This window comes from Hakea prostrata, chromosome 6 (assembly GCF_041222555.1).
Source record: "Hakea prostrata isolate BN-2017 chromosome 6, UWA_Hpros_2, whole genome shotgun sequence".
Taxonomy (NCBI): Eukaryota; Viridiplantae; Streptophyta; class Magnoliopsida; order Proteales; family Proteaceae; genus Hakea; species Hakea prostrata.
The window spans coordinates 34,441,257-34,464,603 of record NC_142605.1 but is presented as its reverse complement, the minus strand read 5'-3'; the positions used below and the strand labels follow the sequence as shown (position 1 = coordinate 34,464,603).

General features: G+C 37.5%; 1 protein-coding gene across 1 annotated transcript; it reads left to right on the top strand.

Annotated features, from left to right (window-relative positions):
• Window positions 1-321: 321 nt before the first annotated feature.
• On the top strand, window positions 322-22,482 carry LOC149013559 (NAD-dependent malic enzyme 59 kDa isoform, mitochondrial-like). Its single transcript, XM_089160291.1, has 19 exons — window positions 322-814; window positions 2,136-2,232; window positions 4,574-4,692; window positions 4,791-4,958; window positions 6,055-6,183; window positions 7,002-7,062; window positions 8,406-8,509; window positions 8,595-8,678; window positions 8,823-8,929; window positions 9,082-9,181; window positions 12,013-12,126; window positions 12,298-12,363; window positions 18,592-18,664; window positions 18,782-18,868; window positions 19,214-19,268; window positions 19,544-19,615; window positions 20,528-20,590; window positions 21,816-21,930; window positions 22,215-22,482. Exons 1-19 carry the CDS (start codon window positions 686-688, stop codon window positions 22,284-22,286), a joined length of 1,815 nt encoding a protein of 604 aa, XP_089016417.1. The 5' UTR covers window positions 322-685; the 3' UTR covers window positions 22,287-22,482.
• Window positions 22,483-23,347: the final 865 nt, after the last annotated feature.

Here is a 23,347-nt window from a genome sequence, read left to right as displayed (position 1 = left end):
ACATCCAATGTCTTGCTGGATAGTCCAACAAAAGTAAGATCCACGAATCACCTTTGACTCAAAGAGCTTTGGGTAGGGATTAATATCAGGTCCATTTCTTACAAGAAAATGGATCAATTTCCTTGTAAATGTGTGACATGTGTCTCAACATGATATCAAGTGGTGGAAATTCAGATAACATTATTCAACTTTTTGATGTAACTTTTAAATTGATTTCAACTATTTGATGTGATATTGGCATCTGCAAGAAAATTGATGGTCTATCTCTAATAAGGAAATGGACTTGATAAATTTTCACATTTATCGTGCCAACTTTCTAGACTGCCCGTTCAAACTCGGGCGGCCTGATCATACTTTCAGGGCGCACCTATCCATCCATCGAGCATTCGGTATCTTTTGCAGCTTCTTTTGTTCTTTCATTCCTGTGTAAAAATATCTCGTCTTGTTCTCTATTGGGCACGTAATCTGTTCCGGCTTCAATTATTTGCTGAGGAGACGACGGTCCAATGGGGACTAAAGTTGACTAAAAACAAATGAAAAGCATCAGTTGATATTTTCACATTGAACTCCAAGATTTCATGATCAATGCCAACTAGATAAACGCGAACTCAATCTTCTTCTTCTTCTTTGATATCGAGTACCCTATTTCGCTTTTCCGATATCTGGATTTATAGAACATCATATAATGTGGAAGCTAGCTCGGTCTGCAGCGTCGAGTCTACAGCAGACACGGCGGTTCTCGACAGTGATTCCGGATCCATGCATCGTTCACAAGCGTGGGACCGATATTCTTCATGATCCATGGTTTAACAAGGTTAAGCTTGCAATATTTATTAATTGATTTTTATTGTTATTAGTATCTCGATCGATTCACGGATTTTATTTGTATCCTGCTGCCCGAAAATTTGGTTATTTTTGGCTCAAGAAATTACAAACTTCAGCACAAACCCCCTAGAAAAGAAGATAGAACGTAAAGTAGGAAGTAGTATATCAGTTGATGAATTCAATGGTTACCTAACTTCAGTGGGAGAGATGTTCCGGAATACTCAACCGTATAGCGGTTCTCTTCAACGCTAGACGAAAAGAAGAAGCTAGCATAAACATTTGTAGTTAGGCGACGATAACTTATTAAGCACAGCATATAAAACCAAAAATGATGCATTTCATCATTTGGAAAAGCTGCATAGGTACTTACATGAACTTCATGCCAAACAAAAGGTTGAGTTTTTGTGTCTCTGGAACCAGCCACCTTCCTGTCTGTCTCGATCTCCTTTGACGGAATTTCATGAGTTAACAGAGAGATCAATGTTTAAAATTCCTGTAAAAACTCATAACAAGGAATGGAATTTCATCATGCTTGTTATGACATGTTATTGACTCCAACTTACATTTGGCTGTTCGTATTCACTTTTTCATAAGGATGTTCAATATTTTGTGATATATATCCATTTTTCAGTTGAATTTTCAAGTTCATGTGAAATAGGTTAATGAATGTCTTCAGAAATTTGCAAGGACTTCAAAACCAAAGTGTTTTTTTTTTTTTTTTCTTCCAACATTTGTGTCTGTCATGAGAAATTATGCAGCCTCATTCTGATGACTAAATAGGGTCTGGACACTGAATTTTGCAATCCTTTGTTGTATGCCATTCTGAAGGGAATATCCAGTCAACGATTAATTTGCATTGATGCAAATTTGTTTGAATGGTCAACATGTTGGTGTACATTATTATAAAACTAATTAGTAGTTTGATCAATATCCGCAGAAATTTATAGTGGGTACAAATATTCCCAATTTGTGAACTACCATATGATCTATTATAAAAATAGGCAAATATTCCTTGCCATTATGAATAGCATTTGTATGGCCAATTATTGTAGGTATTGCAGTCTATGCCTGGGACCAATTTATCCTTCTCTGTTTTTTCTCAATTTCTGCTAATAAATGATTAGCCACAAAAGGATTTTTTTTTTTAGTGAACTTGTCACATTTACATGCATTGCATCACGCCTCTCCAATGATTTGTTCTTGTTAATTTGATTAGTATCTTTTATAGTAGTGATTGTGAAAACACATTAATTGGTTTCTTTTAACTGACTATGTGATTCGTCCTTTATTTTTAATTTTGTTGAGAGTAGGATACTGGTTTCCCTTTGACGGAAAGAGATAGACTTGGGCTCCGTGGTCTCCTGCCACCTCGTGTCATATCTTTTGAGCAACAACATGAACGTTTCAGTGAGTGGTGATGGACCTGAGCATCCTTTCAAATTTTATCAGTTGGCTTGTTATTCATGTTGTGTTCTGCCTTTTCATGATTATTTTAATTTGGTGCTGGATTGGATTTGTTACTCTTGGTAACCTACACTTGGGTATTTCTTGTGTTCTCATGTCTGTTGTGGACGTGAAAGTGGAGACGATGGGAAGAAAATTTTGTTTTCTAGGAACCTCTGAGTCGAAAAATTTAATGTGGCACGATTTCTTTTTTCTGTTTCATTGGATTTTTATTGTTTTGCACCTATGTCCAATACTGGGGGGAGGGTGTAGGGAGAAAGGGGAAAACAGAAGAATGAGAGTAACCACAGAGACCTTCGAAACTTGTAATAGTATGATGCAGCCTGCAATAAACAAACTAACCTTCTAACTTGCTGGCCCAAATTCTCTTTTATGTGGTATCTTAATATACATTGTGAAAACTCAGACATGCTTGCATTGTATGGCACTGAACGAGTAGTTCGATGCTTTACTGATTATAAATCTTTCTTGTATTATGCTAATGAAATTATAGAGATTTGTTAGGATGTTGATTGATTGTTCAGGTGCTGCTTAAGTGAACGTTGTTACAGTCTATCTTTCTTTGCCTTGTGGGGATGAAATCTAGAAGAATTTGTGGGCCCATCAAGTGGAGAAACTCCTATTCCAGTTTTAGAAAATATATTTTATATCATTGCAATAGTCTTGGGTACTTTTGTTACTAGGGTTTTTTATTTTTTTATTTTTTTTATATATAAGATTTATAGGAGGTTTCTATTTTTTGTTGCATAGATTTTGTTCAGTAGTTTCTATTTTGTGAAGCTTAGGCCGAACTATTTGTAGGCCTCATCAGTTTGACTAGAACTGGGACTTGATTAATTTAATTTCTATTGCTTGTTGCAAGTGTTTGGTCTGAGAAGACATGTTTCAACAGCCGAGATAACTTTCAGTGAGAGGCCCAAGGCTGAGAGCCTGAGATAGCCTGCTATCCTTATCCTCCTTTCTTCATCTTCTTCTTATCCTTTTCTATGCTTTTCTTTAATATGTAAACCCAAAAAAAAAAAAATGGTTTCAGATATATACACTTTGTTCTTCCTTTCTGTGTTGATACTGGTTGTAATTGATCTTCCACTGGTTTCCGTGGTTCAACTGTTCAAGTTCGGCTTTTGCTTTGTTCTTATGCCTTCATGTGCTTATCCTGAAATGCTGGCTTCCGGAGATTCAGAATAATTATCTTTTATGTAGTTTGAGTGGTAGTCTGAATCTTCCCCTTTTAGATATAATAGTAACATAGGTGAAAACAACTTGAAACTCAGAGAAATAAGAAGGATTATGCACAAAAAACCTTAACAACTGTTTTAAGGAAAAACTAAAAGTGCATATTTTGAACAAAGATGGATAGAGGATGTTAAGGGAAACATAACTAGGACATAATATTAGCCTGGTTTCTGTTATGCAACGTGGTAGTAGAATTTGGGGAAGGGGTGAAGAGTTATCCTATAAAGTCTTGGTGAGAGGGTGAACATAAAAACAGAATGAACGTTTTCCTAGATTAATTGGTGCCTGAGCAATTAGCCAAATGAACGTGTTTCTGCTCGACATAAAGAATGCCTTAGTTCGTGAATACAATTGTGTGTTTTAACCTCCACATTGTATTCATGAAAATATATATGTGGTATGTATGTACATATGTGTGTGCGTGTTTCTTTTTGGGGTGGGGGGAGGGGAGGGGTGGTTTGTCATGTGAGGGAATTTGTATCAGTCCTAAGTTTGTCACTTTTCTGCTAGGTGGCCACCTTCAAGACTAGAATGTAGGCATTGGCATTTGCAGCCTGAATTTTTTACCTTTGCTCTAGCTGATGCCCCCCCCCCCTCACTAGCATGGGTTGTACACAAATATCTAGGATGAGTTTTAGTTAGTTTAAAATTCCTAAGAGTCCTAGTAGGAGCAGTTATTTGTTAGTTTTAAATTATCAAGAGTGCTGCTATAGTTGTTTTCATACCGAAGCATGTCTCTTTATTATTTAAACACTTAATCAGCTTATTGAGGAGGGAATCGAAAAAAATGAAGTAAAGCTTGAGCCTCGTCTGCTTGCAGCCCCCGCCCCCTTTCTCTCTCTCTCTCCTCCCTCTTCTCTTCTTCTTATGAGTGTCTTCTCCATCTTCCCCTACTTCTCTGATTCTCTTCAGGTTTCCCTTTTTGCCCTATGTTCTTTATCCTTCTTTCTCCTTTATTCTGTGCCCCATTATTTATTCATGGTTTTTGGCATCTATTATCTGAAATATGGTAGAGTTGATCACAATGTTTTCTTGTTTTTAATGTCAGTGGAGTCATATAGATCGCTGGAGAAAAATACATATGGTCAACCAGCAGACATTGTAGCTTTGGCTAAATGGAGAATCCTGAACAGACTACATGACAGGAATGAGACTTTATACTATAGAGTAAGTTGGGTCAACAATAAAAGCTAGTCATTATTTACAGGCTTTACAGGCTTTTAAGAATTGTGCAATCTAAGCAATACTGTCACTGGCTCCTCCAGGTTCTTATTGATAATATTGAAAATTTTGCTCCAATCATATACACTCCAACAGTGGGATTAGTTTGCCAAAGTTACTCAGGCTTGTTTAGACGTCCACGTGGGATGTATTTCAGTGCAAAAGATAAAGGAGAGATGATGTCCATGATCTATAATTGGCCAGCTGAAGAGGTATCGTGTAAATATCTGAAAAATGGTACCAGATGAGTCATTCTATAACTTTGTGTTGATATACATGTTTCAGATTAGTTGCAACCTATATTTCATTAACAACTTTTGCCTTTTGAACTTTGCTTGCATTGGAAGATTTATTTTACCTGGATACTTCATTATAGGATCTGTGCCCATGTTTGAAATGTATGGGCACTGTTTCCAATGCCAACCTGGCATTGACATGCCTATGACTACCACCACGTATGTGCTTGTTAATTCATGATAATTTATTTCTTCTTGTGCCGGCTAAAATCATTCCTACACTAACTATAGTTTTATACCTTTTTATGGTTGCAGGGTACTAATTATTTGATGTTAGAATGATTGTTGACAAGCCTTACAGTAAACATAATTTGTTATGCTAACAATTACTATAAATAACATGTTAACAAACACTACAGATGATGTAAGTTGCAGAAATATAGATAATTCATTAATGTATTCTGCTATTTATATTTCTCTGAGTGTGACCCCTATTTTTAGGGCTCTATCAAGTCTGACTCTTCATTTCTGTGATTTCAAAATTTGAGACCCACACTTCTATTTATGTACAAACAGGAGATTTCATCAATTGCTTCTTTTTCCTCTCTTTCTTTCTCTCTTTATTTATTTATTTATTATTTTTTTAGTTTGAAAGAATTTCATTTAATTGGTAATCTGGGACTTCTTTTTTCCTGCTTAAAAAATTTCAAGCTGCTCAGTTGTATGCTAGTAAACCTTTCCTCTGTTGTGTTCCCTGTTCACTGATACTAATAAGGTTTAGCATGTAGTTTGAATTTTTTAGTCTCAATCAATAACTGTATTTAGAAACAAAAGAAGGTATGATCTGGAAGCAGCCAGGATGGTTCATATTTGGCTCAAACAGTATGCCTAAAAAAAAAAAGGCGTGTTCTGATAAAAATTGCCCATTTTGTGTGGAGTTATACTTTAAATGATGGGGGCTATATTTTTTATACTACCTTTTCAACTCACTTGTAACGGTTGTGCCTTACGGTTATGGTCATCATTGAATATTTGGATTTGTTTCATCATGGGTTTCTATGTATTTACACAGGTGGATATGATAGTGCTGACAGATGGCAGCCGTATTCTTGGCCTGGGGGATCTTGGAGTTCAGGGAATTGGAATAACTATTGGGAAACTTGATATTTATGTCGCGGCGGCTGGTATCAACCCACGGAGAGTATGTACTGTGCCTCCTGCTAATCTCTTTCTCCTTCCACTCCCTCCTAGTGGGGGTGAGCTGGTCGGATGTGTCTCTTTTCCGTGTCTTTGCTTACAGACACAGACATGTAGATTTATAAATTTGAGTGATGCCATGTATGTGGTGCATCTCATGCCTGTGAATTGCAACAATGTTAATGCTTTATTCTTTAGTCCTCTTTCAGCATATGAGAGGATTTTCTTCCCTCATGTGATAAGAGAGATTTTGGGATCTTACCTCTATTACGACGATCTCTGTCAGTTGTGTTTCAGGATCTGTTAATGAGGAAGGGGACATGCTTGATCAACAGGATTGGATATTTATCCGGGGAAATATTTTCCTCTGTGATTGTCTAGTGGTTGGCCTCGTGGTATGATGGTCCAACCCTAACCATTACAAAGAAATGAAGTAACTGCAACTATTCTATAACTGTACATCTATATATATATTAGATTTTTTTTTCCTGATCGGTAACTGAAAGATTCAATTCAAATGTTGGGTTGAACTGATACACCAAAAATGCAGCACCATATGTAAAGTAGCTCTGCAAGCACATTTATACTTAGTTCTGCTTCTTGCGAAGCTGACTATTGCTTTGTGAGATTCTCAAAGCTGAGTACCTTCTTTTCAGTGAGACCTAATATAGTTTTGCTATTTCATTAGCATTTGTGTTCTTTAAAATGTTGCTTCAGTTAGGGACTTATGGTGAAATTCTGTTCACCCACTGTTCTCCTTTGATCTGGTTATTAGGCCTACGGAACTTTTTTCTCAAAGATAACATCTAGTTTCTCTTGCAGATACTTCCAGTTATGCTGGATGTTGGTACCAACAATGAAAAGCTTCTTCAAGATAAACTTTGTGAGTTAAATCATTTACTCTATTCTGCTTTTACAAGTGGTTGGTGATATTCATCAGAGAGTAAAATAAAATAGCTCAGGACCCATACTTCCATTTTAATTTTCAGAACCCATTTCATTATTTTTATTGCCTCTAAATATGGTTTGGTGTATCGAGTGTATACTTTGGTATTTGCTTGTTGCCAGAATAACTTATTTTGGCATTCATTTGCCCCAACGTTTGTGAGTTTAGGATGCCTGTATGGTTTTCCTTTTCTATGTCATACAATATGGCAAACAATAGTTTCTAATGGGTCCTGCAAATGTCAATCACTTCCTGCAAATATTTAACACTTTCCTACTGTGGTGCCTCAACAGAATGGAGGCTTTGCTAATGTTGGCCTTTAGCTGTATTAGAACAGTGTATTAAACTAAGGCTAGTAAGAGGACCTGTCAAGATATTGAAGACCTGATTGTGACAATGGAATACCAGAAATACCAATATGCCGGGTACTAAACAGTTACCTCTGATGAGCGTGGAAATTGGTACCCTGAAGCACTCTTTGAGATCACAATTTTGACAGAATATAGTGTACATTGATTTTATCATATCAAGATGATGATGAACCATTTCGAAGTTTCAATACAGAATCTGTTTGGAAAACTTTTCAGAAATGCAGTTGTGAAAAAGTTCCTATACCTTATAAAATTGAGGCGTGAATCGTGATATCTCATACATCCTTCCATCATCTGCTCCAACTTGGTCCCTGCTTTTAGAAACACACTTTCCACTCCTGGATGTTTGCCTTCTATGTTTGATTCTGGAAGGACATGTGTGTCGCAACATTGCAGAGTTAGTTATATTCCATACTTCCATGTTAGACTGTTTGACATCTATTGCATAACAAAATGGTCCATCTGTTGTATGTTCTGAGATGTAGGTACTTCTTTGGACATTTATTGAACCTTTAAATATGTTAGACTGTCTGAAATCTATTGCATAACAAAATGGTCCATCTATTGTATGTTCTGAGACATAGGTACTTCTTTGGATGGACCCCTTTCATTTATTAAACCTTTAAATGTTCTATACCCCCTGTTTTCAGGAAGGCTTCTTGTGATTATTTGAGCATTCAAACTGTCTCAATATTTGCAGTCTTGATATATCTAGATAGGTGTGAGATCATTTATCATATTTTTGGACATCTATATTTGTTGATTAGTTGCATTTCATTCACCATTGTATGAATTTATATATCCGTTGATTTTCTTTTCAAATGACATCTTCTATATTAATTGAATGTATGTTTTTTTATGGTAAACCTCTTACTTTTAGTTGTTATAATAAGACTCATGGTAATACAGATCTGGGAGTACGACAACCAAGGTTGGACGGTGAAGAATATCTAGCTATCATCGATGAATTCATGGAAGCAGTTCATAGACGTTGGCCCAAGGCTATCATACAGGTCCATTTCTTTCCAAAATAAAAATAATAATACCTGTGTCAATGATATTTATCCAACCCATATGACATTCTTGAAACTGTATCAGTTTGAAGATTTTCAAATGAAGTGGGCTTTTGAAACTCTGCAACGATATCGCCATAGATTCTGCATGTTCAATGATGACATACAGGTAGGTGTCACCTTGAGGTTTCCTTACCAATTGTGTTCTCAGTGGTTAATCTTTGACAGTTTTGCTTGCCAACAGGACAAGTTGTATTTCTTGTTTAGTACTAGTATTTTCAGTTGTCACAGACTCACGATTCATGTCTAATAGGGAACTGCTGGTGTTGGTCTGGCGGGACTACTAGGGGCTGTTAGAGCACAGGGTCGATCATTGAATGATTTTGTGGAACAAAAGATAGTTGTAGTGGGAGCTGGAAGGTAACTAAGAAATTCAACAAGCAACATAGGGAATTGCTTCTTTGGCTTTCTATTTTATGGATGTTCTTGCTGGTGTGCTGGTTTTCACTGAGGTCCACAGGTTTGTTACTTGCAGCTTCACTTGCATCATCTGTTGCTTTACCTGGATTCAGTGCAGGAATAGGTGTTCTGAATGTGGCCAAGCAGGCTGTTTCAAGAATGATGGGAAACAGTGGGGTAGAAAACTCTCAGTTCTGGCTGCTTGATAAAGATGTATGCTTCCATTCTTGCTTACTGTGTTCTCATCCTTAACCTGGTTCATTAAAATGGGATAAATTATTTTGTATTTGTGTACTTTGAAAGGGTTCTAGTTGATCTCTGTCCCATATCATGTGCATGGATATTAGTTTCTCACCTAGCACTTTTTGTTTAGCTCATACATTGGTAGTTAGTGATAAAATATACATAGAATAGCTGGGGAAAATTTGGGGAAAATTTTAATTAGTTTCTCAATCAGTAACATGATTGGACTGGGTAACATATATAGACTAGATTGATAAAGCTATTGGCAAGGGATTGACTCAGTGCCAGTTAGGGATGGAAGCAACCTTACCAAGCCTGTGGGTGTCCAGCACCAAAATGGACAGATTTCACTTGAAATCAGGCTAGGGTTGATAGATATTGGGGTTGGACCTTATCCCATAGATTTATATGGTACTGGGCTTAAAAGTTGTCTAAGTACGTATGAAACTGGTTTATTAATTGGATTGATTAGTCTAATTATGTAGTTCTGCCCAACTTAAGTAGCAAGTTTTTTTTATTTTTGGGTAACCAACTTAAGTAGTAAGTGAAAAATAGTATTGGTCTCATGTTTTATTTCAGTTTTAATTGTTTAAGTTGCAAGTCTAGTAGGAATCTTGGTCTAATAGGTTTTAATTTCTTTCTCTTTTAGGTGTATTCCTATCCTACTATGAGCTGTAAGGCTGCTTAGAAGCCTGTTTATACCGCCTTGAGAGAAGAATATATACAATTCAGTATTTGATATTTCTCTCAAGCTTTGAGTGCTTTATAATTGTTTGCTGTTGTGACTGTTGGTCTATGGCAGCTTTGGCTAGAGAAGGTCCAAGAGTTGACTATTCCTTAGGGTTCCTGGTGAGACCAAGCTAAGATCCTTGCTTTGGCTGACTGACAATCTTCAAGCTCCATTGCGGTTCGATGCAAAGTTTCACAAGGCTCCCTTATCCGGCTTTCTGGCAGAAACCCTACCTCGCTTCTTCTAATAAAACTAATTTCTATGTATTCCCCATACCCTAAGTTCAATCCCTTCTTTTTCCCTCCATATTCATTTGCCTGCATTTCTCACAAACCCCTCCAGTCAAGGTCCATCCAAATAACAGCCACAACACCACATCATAGCCACAACCTTCAATCCAATTTGCAGCCCATTCTTTCCAGCCAAACCCTAGATTTGTTATTTTTGGATTTGTTACCTACATTCAACCCATCAAATCCTCCCAAACTTTGGGAGCATTCCCCAATCTGATAAACCCAATTTTTTATCGAGTTCCATTGGATCTGAACCCATTTGATACCCTCCACACCCCAAAAAGAAGAAATGCACTTATCACTTAGAGATATCTCAATATCCCCCTAAAATTCAAGAGTTCCTTTTCACCTGAAAGTTAAACTAAGTTCAGTAAACCCAAACTAAACCTCCACTGAGATTACTAAGCTTTTGTACCTTAATCTTCTTTATTTCTGATCACAGAGCAGACCTACGTTAGGGCCAGAAGGGGCTATGCCCCCCCCCCCCCCACCATTTTTTGAAAATTTTGATTAGTTTCTTTAACTTTTCTTGTTTTTTCTCTTCCCACATGTGAAATATCTCTATTTGGCCCCCCCTCAATGTTGAGAATAGTTTTTAAATGTAAAATAATGGGTATAATTGTCATTCATAATTAGAAAGTAACTCCTCAATCCCTATTTATTCTCTTCTCTCCTCTCTTCTCTTTTCTTCCTATTTATTCTTCTCTCTTTCTACAAACGTGGGTGAAGGAAAATTTGGAAAAAATCTTCTCCACAATTAGATATCCTCTCTCTTTCTCAATTTATTTATTTATTTGTTATTCTTTTTATTTGATTTTATAGTCTCTCTTTCTTTATTTTTTCTGCTATTTTTTTTATTTGATTTTATATTGTGAATGAAATATCTATAGTTAGTCAGGTAAATAACTACCATTGGTTTGCATCTCCTACCAAAAAAAAAAAGGTTTTCATCTAACTTTTTACGGTTGAAGTCATATGTCATTTTTTTTGGGAGTATTGTTGCTTTAATTTATCTATATTTTGTAAGGAGGAAAATATCATTATCAATATTTAGCTATTTTTTAATGTGTGGGCCCACAGAATATATGTGGGCCTACGTCTGAATATGATAAAAATAATTCAGAGGTGAGACCCCCAGTGGGTCCTACATGGGCCCACATAATGTGTGGTGAAAAAGCACTAGCGCTCCCCCAGGGGGGAGGTGATTCGGATTCTCATTCTTTGCCAACCCCCCCGGGTTCTGCCCTTGCCTGATCACATAGTTAGTCTTTTCAAACCCTTGAAAAAAAAGAAAAGAAAAGGAAACCTCAAAGAACCTAACGCATCTACACAAAACCCTTATTTTTTGAGCTTGGAGTTGTTTGTTTGGACCAGTTGAGGCTACATCATTGGGAGCATGTTTTTTTTTTGGGGGGGGGGGGGGTTTGGTGTGTAGAGGCTTTGCATACAAGGGCTACATGTCAAGAGAGGAGTGGGTGTAAACTGTAATGTGTGAGCATGAAACTGGCAGCTTGGTCGATCATTTTCCATTTAAGTTAGTATTGCCTATGATATAATGAATCAGTTATCTAAAAAACCATTTTCCCTCCCTAGATTTCATGAAAGGTTCCTTCTTGCATCTGAAATCTAATCAGAATCATGTGTGAAATTAAAAGATGTTCATAATGAAACTCTGTTGGAGATCCCTACTATAGGAATTTCACTCTAATTGATTCAGTTTGTGCCAATTATCCAGTTGACTTTTCTTTTATGCTTGAGAAGAATGGGTTTTGTTGCAGGGCCTTTTGACAAAAGAGAGAAAAACTATTGACCCAGCAGCTGCACCTTTTGCCAGAGGTTTTGGTCCTGGTGAGATTGAAGGACTAAGGGAGGGGGCTAGTCTTCTTGAAGTGGTAATTCTTGTGGGATTGTCCTTCATGCTTTATCTAGTTGGTTAGAGCTGCAAAGTAACTTCAGTTATCTTTCATTACTATTTGAAAAAAAAAAAAAAAAAAAAAAAAAAAAAAAGAAAGAAAAGAATCTACTCTAGTTTTCTTTGAACAATATTTTTTATTTTTTATCAGGTAAGGAAGGTCAAGCCCCATGTGCTTCTAGGTCTGTCTGGGGTTGGTGGTGTTTTTAGTGAGGAGGTAAGTGCAACTGGATGACCCTGTTTTGTCTATCGTCCTATATTTTGTTGCATATATCATAAGATAAACCAGTAAATTTTGGATCTTGTGTTAATTAAATGCAGGATGAAGATAATTGATTTATTTATTATTATTATTTCTTTAAAGATGAAAATGGTCATACCAACAATAAATGAGTTTTTGTTGAACAAGACCTATATAAGAATTGACTAGCATTTTTCTATGCATTGTTTTTTTTTTGTCTACTTTGGGCCTCCATTGACCTTCTGTTTATTATTATTATTATTATTTGTACTGATGCCTTCTCTTGTGTGGTATTTCTTTTTTCTTGGTGGGAACAAGTGAATTGGTTAATGCTTAGGTGAGGATGATTTCTCTTTTTTTTTTTTTTGGATGAATGAAATAATTCATTAAATAAAGCCCCAAAGAGGGGAAAAGAGAATGTACAAGGGTAAGGAGAGGAGGAGAAAAGGGGGGGGGGGTTGAAACCTACTACTTGGCAATAAGGTATCAAGATTCCATGATGCTCTCTTTTTTTCCTAAATAAAAAATAACTTTATTAGGAAAGATGACAAAAAACAGAAAAACTGCAATTGACAAGATCTCTGGTATCAAGCTATGTGAAGGAGCAGTCAGTAAAATAAAATGGTATCTAAAAAGGCAGAACCTTTTTGCCTTGATGGTAGTGATTCTAGTCCCCTTAAGTTCCTTACATTTTGACACCCAAAAGGTATTTGCTTTTAATGCAACCATGAGGCAGGTCCTGGGTTATCATTGAAGTTTTCACTCGTCTCTAGCAATACATCCCAGGTAATGACTGCTAGGGTTGTTTTCCTTTCTCCCTTCATCCCTGGCAGCGGTGCTCCATGCTCCAATCATTCATTTCCTCAGTAGTACCATTCATGACCCAGCTCACCTCATATTCCCAGAAAAAGCAGCTGCAGGCCTTTTTGTACCAGTGAGAATGCTTCAAGAGGCTATACTCATAGAGGATGTTTCTCATTTGCACTAGGCATTGTTCAGAAAGAGAGGATTGATGTTCTGTTATCGGAGAGGCATATTATAGCAGTAGTATGATACTATGATTGAAATTCCAATGAATGGATATATATATGCCTCCCATGAATTATGGTAGGACAACTCTAAACTGAGTCATTGTGAGTTGTGACCCCACTTCCTTAGAGGAGCTGAATTTAAAGAGGCATATATGCCTCCCACTCCTATTGTGAGTTGTGAAGGATGAATATATATGCCTCCCACTCTTATTGTGAGTTGCAAAGGATGAACACATATGCCTCCCATGAGGAACTGAACTTAAAGGATGAATGTATATGCCTTTCACCCTTCTAAACTGAGTCATTTTGAGCTGTGACCCCACTCCTTCAGAGGAATTTAAAGAGGCGTATCTTCTATGCAATACCATAGTTTTAAATGCATCACCTAGGCGTTTGAGTGGTTTTTGATGGGTTGGGTTGTTGGACGCTTTTCTTCAAGTCAAAGAATGCCTACTCCATGGGTCATCTTAGGGTGCCTAGATGTTGCTTTGACATGCCTATGGTCTTGACTCTCCTTTTTTCTTTTTCTTTTTTTCATTTCTTTTCAAAATTTATATTAATTTGGTAATTTTTGTAATGTTTTAATTGGATGCTGTATGTAACTTCAATACATCATACATGCACCTGAGGAAGATACCCTTTTTAGCATTTAGATTGGTTGTAAGTGTTGTATTACCACATACCATACACTAGGGATGCTTCTGCTAGTGGTGGCCAGTGGCTTTCCACTTTCACTGTGTATTGTTGTATTTCAATTCAAATTTTGCATTTGTTAGCATAATTATGCAAGGCATCTGTCATTGTAATTTGTAAAAAATGTCATCTGTGATTGTGTGACCATTTAGTCTGTGTGATTATTTGAGGCTGTAATTCTGTCATTAATCATCATGTGAGTATTGTAATTACTTGATTCACTGACATTATAGTTATGTGATTCTCTAATTTGTAATTATGTGATTATGCTATTATAAAAGGGATGGGCCTTGGTGCAATGGTCAGTGGACAGTAGTTGTATCTTGAGGTTAAGTCATTGAAATAGCATCACAGCATAAACTGCTGGGGTAAGTTACTTGGGAAATTGCCCCCCTTGGACTCAGCATGTGTTGAAGCTTCCGGCACCGGCTTCGCCCTTATGTTATGCTACTTTGTAATTCCTTATGATGCAGATCCAGCATTGAATGTACCTATTTTCCATTTGAAATCAACTTATGATTGGTGGATATGGGTGTTGGGCCTTTGTCTCATAGGTTTGTGTGATTATTGTTTAGGCTAAGTACAAAAATAGCTAGTTAATTTGTTTAATCAGACTAATTATGTAAATTCCACTCAATCTAAGGTATAAGTGTATTATATTCTTATGTTTTTATTCAGTTTTAAGTATCCTAGTCTAAATTAACTAGTTTCTATTTTGAGTTAATGTTTAATTAGGAGTCCAAAATTAAATTAGAATCTTATTAGGTATAAGTAAGCCCTTCCATTCAATGGGGGAGGACCCAACTTTGATATGATAAATAAAGCTTCTCAGTTCGAGTTCTCTTATTTGTTGCTGCTACAACTATGTTTGTTCAATTTGGAAGGTCCAAGATTGAAGAACAATTAAGGTCTATAATGAAGTCAGCCTAGACGGAGGGCCTTGGTGCAATGGTCGGTAGACCATGGTGTAGCCTGAGGTCAAGGAATTGACAAGCTCTCAGAAAAAATTTGTTGGGGTAAGGTTGTGTTGGAAAAATGCCCTGCCAGGGCCTCTACTTGTGCGGAGCCTTTAGCATCGGGATCACCCTTGGTGAAGTCAAGCCTAGGTTCTTGCCACAGCTGAATTTTTTTTTTTTTGTTCAAATGCTACGGCTGAATTGATAGCCTATAAACTCCATCTGTATTCATTCCAAAGCTCTTCAAGTCTTCCAATCTAGGTATCTGGCAGCTTGCCCCATCCCCTTTTTGTATCCCCTTTTTTCTATTTTCTTGATTTTTTTTTTTTTTGAATTTATGGAGTTTTGCTACCCAAAATTCAAGGTTAGGTTTGCACCAGTCTAGCCATTAGACCTTTTCCGTACTTTAGGTCAATCATCACCCTAGCCATAGTGACCTTAGATCATAGTTTGTTCCTATTTTGACTATTCAATTTCAAGAAATAGCTATTTTCTTGAATCATCGTACTCCTTAAACCCTTAAACAAGAATCTTATATTTTCCAATTCAGCCATTCTAACCCTACCAAACGCAGGGATCATACCCCTTATATAATAGTCTACATCCCCTCCCAAGTTTCAACCAATTTCGACACCTATGGACCTGAATTTCCTATCCCAAGGAATGTACCCCCATGTCTCTAAGATCCACCTATGGGCTAAGTGTCCTTGGTATCCTTTGAAACCAAACTTGTTTCCCTTGAAACCAAACCTAACCATCCCATGTTTGCTTTCAAAGCCATTCTATGTTGAGCTCATCCATTCTTACTAACAAAATCATCCCATCACGGCCTATATCACAAAGACCCCATAGTCCATATCCGAAAATTCAAGGAACCCTTTCTTGATCCCATTTGAGTTGGGTCTCGTAAAGGTCAAATCCATTCTATATTGAGCTCATCCATTCTTACTACAAAATCATCCCATCATGGCCTATATCACAAAGACCCCCATAGTCCATATCCAAAAATTCAAGGAACCCTTTCTTGGTCCCATTTGAGTTGGATCTCGTAAAGATCTTAGAAGAACTGGCCCTCATTCAACTTAGGCTACACCACCATGATTATGTAATTCATGTCCTTTCAACACTTATTTAGCATATAAGTAGAATGTATAATTTTCCATGTGCTATTTGCACCAAATAAGATGGTTTTTATACATATACACCAAAAAATGTTAAAGAACTGATATGACAACTCTACGCCTTGTAGACGTTTTATTGCTTAAATGCTTAGGAAGGCCATAATACCTTAGTCACCTAGGTGCCATGACAAAGATGCTTTCACCACCCAAAAAAAGAAAAAAAAGACTAGGATGCGCAATACTTCAGTGAAACAAAAATTGGAGGATCAGCAGTATATATAGCTTCAGAGTGGTACTTAACTATGATGGTCCAAGTGCCAAACTCTTCTGCTCCTATGCACCTTTAGCATAGAGATATTGCTAACCAGTAATTGGCTTCCACTCATTGCTTGCTTTCTAAGAGGTGGAGCCAAGCGGATGTTTTAAATTTTACTCCCAGAAGAGAAATCAGAAATTTGTGCTTAAGTATTAGTCGTAATCCTTCAAATATCTAAAAAAGGCTTTTTGGGAGGCCAATATAACACCACTCATATTCCATGTATCTTTATGGAGTTGTTTCTATTGCAATTGCCTTTTCTATTCTTGATTCTTTAAGAAATCATTTAATGCTTAAGGTCTAGTACTTGGATGAATCTTGAGGTAGACAATTGAGTGAGGACCAAATTGCCAAAATTGTAGGTCAGAATTAACTCCTGGCTGCAAAAATGACTGGTTAGATAGGTTCGATTATGTCCTCTGAGATGGTTTTTGATGCATGGGTTTGAATTTCTTACCTTTGGAACTACGGGTGTGATTGATGGGCTGTAATGGTTATGTATGGATGGGATGGGGGATTAGTATTAGGTGAAACTTGGATCAGGTGTGGAGTATCCTCCAAGATTGGGAGGATTTGGATGTGTAGATTAGAAGTTATGAAGTTTCTTGATTTTGGGTTTCAGGATAGGGCTTCATATCAAGGACTGCAATAAGGAGGGTTTGGCCGGTCAGTTTTGGCTGCAAGTTGGATCAGAGGTAGGGGATATGGTGGGGGTCTTGGTGCTGAAGTTTGGTTGAATCTTTGATGGTTGGTTTCTAAGATATGGAAGTTCTTGATTATGGACTAAAGGACCCAATTTGAGGATTGAGGTGATAAAAATAAATTGAAGGTGATTAGAAGAAGGGGGATGTGGTAGACTGCTAACTGCTGGATAGGGAGCCTTGTAAATGCTTGGAGTTGAATGGTAATGGACTTTGAAGGCTGTCAATTGATCTCATCTTAGAACATTAGGGTTTCTTCAATCTTGACATTCTTTGACCAAATTGAACAAAACAATGTTGCAGCAGCAAACACACAATAAGAGAACTCATAACAAATTTGGTTATTCTGAACTGTAGAGGCTCCCATTGAACTAGGGGCCTATTCGTAATGATTTAAAGTTAAGTTTGCTTAGATCAGGATTTGAAAACTTACTCTAACTAAGAAATAGAACTGCAGCTTAGCAAGTTTTAATAAACTTGACCTTTACAAGGATTGTGGACCCAATTGGTAGTCTTCTTTATTGAATAAAAAGCTGACTGAGTTAACTTAGTTGAGATGAGATATACTGCCCTTATGGTTGGGCAAAATTGCTAGACTGTCCCTCTCTAACTGAAATTACATAGTACTAAAAAAAATATTATGTATGGAGTGCAACCTATTTATTCTTGTGCTGCTGGGCAGCAGCCAGCAACCCTAGGGGCTTCTCTTAGCCTTGGCCTTCCACTTGCTGTGCATCTTGGCTCCTGCATCAACTCTGTTTCATATGATATCCACTTTTTTGACTGATTCACCATAGCCATTTGGAAACCGAAGGTGGCTCACTCATTGCTTTCATTTTCTGAGGTCGAGAGTATGCAATGGTTATGCAGAAATACAATCATGATCAACTTTGGGGGGGAAAAAAAAACTTTTGGGTAATCTTCCCGGTCTGTGATATTTGTAAAAGAAACCCTAGACCAGTGAACTCTTAGATTCATAGTGATGACTCACCATTCCTTGAGGGATTTTTGAGCTGGACAGCCATGTCAGATTGATTGCTGCATGGCATAAGTTGGCTTGGCATTATTACCATTTGTTCCCGAATGCATTTCTACTTTTATGTTGATCCCCAAATTTTTTTTCTATTCCAAGGGTTTTTATAGTATTGCTTCTAGCAGTAATAGGTTTTTAGCTTCATCTGGTCATATAGATGATTTAATGCATTTTGGTTCTTTACCATCATTTCTGACACTTGGTGTTTACCATTGAAGCTGCCAACATATTTCTACCTGGTTTTTTGCATGTGTTATGAGTATGTGCTTATTTCTTAATAGTTGATATGGCTTGATGTTTGTACTTTGACATTGTTTTGGAAGTCCATAACATGTTTTGGAAGTCCATAACAGGTGCTAAAAGCTATGAAAGAGTCGGATTCCCCTAGGCCTGCAATATTTTCCATGTCTAACCCTACCACCAATGGTTTGTCTTTCCAAGCACATTTATTCAATCTTATATATATGTGTGTGTGTGTGTGTGTGTGTGTGTATACGCTATATATTAATAATTGTTCTCTCGTGTTTCTTGTTCTCTGAACAGCTGAATGCACGCCCACTGATGCATTCAAATATGCTGGAGAAAACATAATTTTTGCTAGTGGGAGCCCTTTTCAAAATGTTGATCTTGGTACTGTCTTCTCTAGTTCAAATTTTATACTCTTCCTTTCCTTTTTTTAAGTCATTCTCCTTCCTGCATCCCGAAGAGAGAACACCCCCCCTCCCGTGTCCAGAAAAAGAAAAAAAAAAGGGAGAAGGAAAGAGAAAAGAAAAAGAAAAAAGAGCAATTTATTCTATAACTTTATGGTGATGTACTTATGCCCATGTGCCAAGTGTGCAACTACCATCCCCTTTTAGAGAAGAAAATCATGGACTGCACCTTACAGGGGCACATTTTTGAACTGCGGCTGCACTTCTAAACATTTAAGGCATTTTGATTTAAATTATATGTTAATCACCATTTTCTTGTGTGCAGGGAATGGAACGATAGGTCATGTTAATCAGGCAAATAACATGTATTTGTTTCCAGGGTGTGTTTGATTTTTCCATTTGCAAATGTTTTGGAACCTCTATTATTCTTTTTGGGGGAGGACTTTTCTGTCCACGAGCACTGGCAGTGTCTCTCTCTCTCCTTCCCCAAAGAGTGGCAGAAATGTCATTTCCAAAGGAGGGAGGAAATTGATATACAGAAAAGAGACCTGGCTGATGTTGGCAACTATTCTGGACAGAAAAATTTTCCCTTCTTTTTACTGTAAGAAATCTTTGCAGTATTTCCCTATCTAATGGGGCATTATATTAAATCTAGGGTTGGTCTGGGAGCTCTTCTCTCTGGTGCTCGATTTATTTCAGATGGCATGATGCAGGTAGCTGCTGAATGGTAAGCCCAACGTGCTTCATAATCTTGCTTTTTCAAAAAGTCTTGCTTTTGTACATAAACTGATTAGCTTGATAGGATACTGGACTATAATAGTTTCTCTACCCCAGAATTACTACCTCATCAAAAATTGTCTAATGTTAAGGAGTAGTAGTTAAGCATCAACTCAGTATTTTTAATGATTTCCGACCAATTTCTTTGGTAGAAATTTGTATTTGCGCCCCCCCAAAAAAAAAAAAAAAAAAAAAACTAAACTAAACTAAACTAAACTCTTCTCTGCCTCCTTTCTATATTTTAAACATTAGAGTGAGATGATGTGATAATCAATGACTAGGTTTAGCATATTGAACTTCATCACAAATCAGGTAGAGAAAGAATTATTCGGGATAGTCAGGAATAAAATGTTATCCTGACGATCACTGTGAGGGTGTCTGAGCTTCACAGGATATTCAAATGCCAGCGTGGTTATGCTTTTCTTTTGTTCTTTTCCCCTTCACTTATCATGTGTCAGAACACTGTTGGACCTGGATAATTGACTGTGGAGTTGTTTAAAGCTTAATCAACTTGACTTAGATATCCACATAGTTACAATTCTAAGTTCTGACTTCACACTTCTCTACAATTAGATCCAGATGTTAATGATTCCATTAAAGTTTAACTTGATCTGGACATCCTGTTAGACTACTAAAAAGCCATCAAATCAGTTGATCTTGTATATTTCTGGGTAGCTCATGGGGCTTTATCGATACTTTTCCTTTGAGAGGCCCCTCTAGGTGCAGATTGCAAAAAACTCTGTTCAGACACCAACATTTGGCTCCTGTGAAGTGCATTACCTGGACTATCTGTTTCATATTTTGTTACTTTGATTTACTTATATGTAAAATAGTGAAGTAAATGGGTGCTTTTTTTCTACAGCCTTGCATCATATATCACTGATGAAGAAATCCAGAAAGGCATCCTATACCCTTCTATTTCAAGGTATATCCTGAACTCTCTGACTCAAAGAGCACCTTTTGTTGTTTGGTTTATTTTGAGCATTTAATGTTGGACTTAGACAGTAGGTTGGCCACTTCCAATCTCAACTTAACCTGGTTAACTTTCAGTCAGATCTGTCCAGACTCCCCGCCCAGTGGGGCTGTGCACCTTTTTCATCTGAGTTCCAAGGTGGAATGATAAGGTTAACTGGGATTGTGGGATCAATCCTGGTCGATTTTGAGTGAACTTGGAACCCATTCCGACCCCTAATCACATGATTGGCTTCTTAAAAGTACAGTTGATTAGACATACCATTTATCATATTGGTTGACTTGTAGTGGTGCCTTGTCACAATGGTCAAGTTGTACTATTGCAACAGGTACAGATCTTGGAAAGAGCCTCCTTTAAAACCAGTGGATAGGGCATCATAGATTTGCCCCCTCATGACCCTGCTGTTTTGGGTGTTTTGTGCACTGGGTCACTCTAGTTGAATAGCAAGTAAAAATGGTCGAGGGAATGAACTTTGGCATGGCAACCATGAGTTTGTTTTTGCAAATGTTCAAGATTGTTTGGAGCATAAAGGACCCTTTTGGAGACCATATAGATTTGACTTAAATCCTCCTGTCATCCCTCAAACCCCAAATGGAGCTTTTGAAACGTACCAAAATGAAGCAGCAATGAGATTGAGGGGACTGCACACATAAGAATGAGATTTTATTCTAGAAATAAATGATCAATAATGAGGTCATTTAGGTGGAGTGCCATGACAACCGTTTTTTCTGTTGAATGCTTTGAGTGATGATTGCATTCTCAGTAGATACTAAATGATCTGCTTTTTCTGGTTTTCTGAATGCCTCTTTGAAGAGTTTTTTCTGGTCTGATGGGTAGAGTCAATGTTAGTGGAGTGGCCTTGCAGAGCAATGATACCACCCACATGATGTGGCCCACACGAGTAAATTAGGGGTTTTCTGTATGTTAATGAGAGGATGGGTACATATATATATAAAATCAAAACTCATTTGATTGGTTTTTGAGGTTCCTGTGCTTCTCAGGCTACCTTTCCTTTGTAACTTGTTATGCTTTGCAACCTTTTAGGTGTCTTGGTATTTTGGGATAAACTAAAATGGAGGTTGTGATAGTCAATTCTGCTTGTTGTGGATGTGAACTTCTAAATGGAATTGGTTTTATTCATGTATTGACATTATCATTATTATATTGCATCTTGCAGTATTAGGCATATTACAGCAGAGGTTGCAACGGCTGTTATTCAAGCGGCGGTTGCTGAAGAACTTGCTGAAGGCCATGGTGATGTGGGTCCCAAGGAGCTCCTCCACATGTCTAAGGTAGTACTAAGCCTTGATTAGTGTCGTTAACTTCTCCAGTTGAAAGTAAATGCAGAATTCTTTGTGAATGGAGTTAGTTGGCTGGTGTTCTTGATCCAACCAATGTGTTCAATTTGTGGCATTCTTACCCCCTTGAAAAGCGTCAAGTTCCTACAAAATTCATATACTCTCTTCCTTTTTTTTTTTTTTCTTCTTTCTTGTGGGGTTGGGGGGTAAAATATACTCTCTGTATGATGTGAATTTTAAACCTCACGCGTCGTATTTATTTATGTATTTGGATGCAGGAGAAGACTGTTGAATATGTGTCACGGAACATGTGGTTCCCAGTTTACAGCCCTCTTGTCCATGAAAAGTGAGTCTTCATCTGTAATGCCTCTATAGGCTTGTTTCAGGAACCTAATTATCTTGATATTTTACCATTGGAATGATCTTCTTTATGGCTCATTTACCTGAGCTAATACTCAAAATCTTTATTTCTCTGGAGTATTTCGAGATCAAATCGTAATAGTATATTCAAGGAAAATAAAAGCGATTATATTAGGTCCGTTACCATAACGGTAACCTAACATTTAATTACCATCAGGACTCGTAAACTAAACTATAAAAGGGTTACCATCACAAACAGAGAAAAAGAGTAAGAACGTAGTTCAAACTTCTATATTAAGTTATTAACTCCTTTCTCCGCAAGAACCGACTTTGACTGCAGTGATGACTCAAGGCCCTCAGCAAAACCAAACCCTGTTCACACGATCAACTTTAACCATAGAGATAAAAAAAAAGACTTGTGTTTGTGTCTTTGTCTGAGAGAGAGATTCCGAATCAGCTATTTCCATGCCCAAATGAACGACCCTATCTTCCAAGGGAGATAGGGATTCCGAATCACCTGTTCGGTAGATAATACTTGGGATGGTAGACGTTGGCTTCACCTCCAGATCGTTAGTAATCATGTAAGTCACCCACTCCTTCACATATGGGCCACACCACTTTCTCCTCCAACGGCAGAACCACCGGCATCTGCCACTGTCGAGCTTTTTCCGTCAACAAAATTCATCTCGGTCATCATCCTCTCTCCACAGCAACCACACGATGACCCCTTTTATGTTGCTCACATATTACTGCTATACGGGTTATGGCCAAGAAAAAGCCCACGCCCAGTTCCCACTAGAGCCACAATTACGATGTTCATTCCGATCACTCCAGTAATAGATCGATTTCGTTGTCTGCTCTGCGACTTGCTATTTAGGCCTTCCAAACCACTCTGCATAATCAGTATTTACGCTTGATTTCACTAGAATCAATCTTGGGATGCAAAAGCCGGGATTCATCCACGTTTGGTTGAATGTAAAGCTTGTCCAGATTATCTATGCTGGAATAAAGTTTCCGATGCATCCAGCAGTTGTTTGGGTTTCGTTAAGGA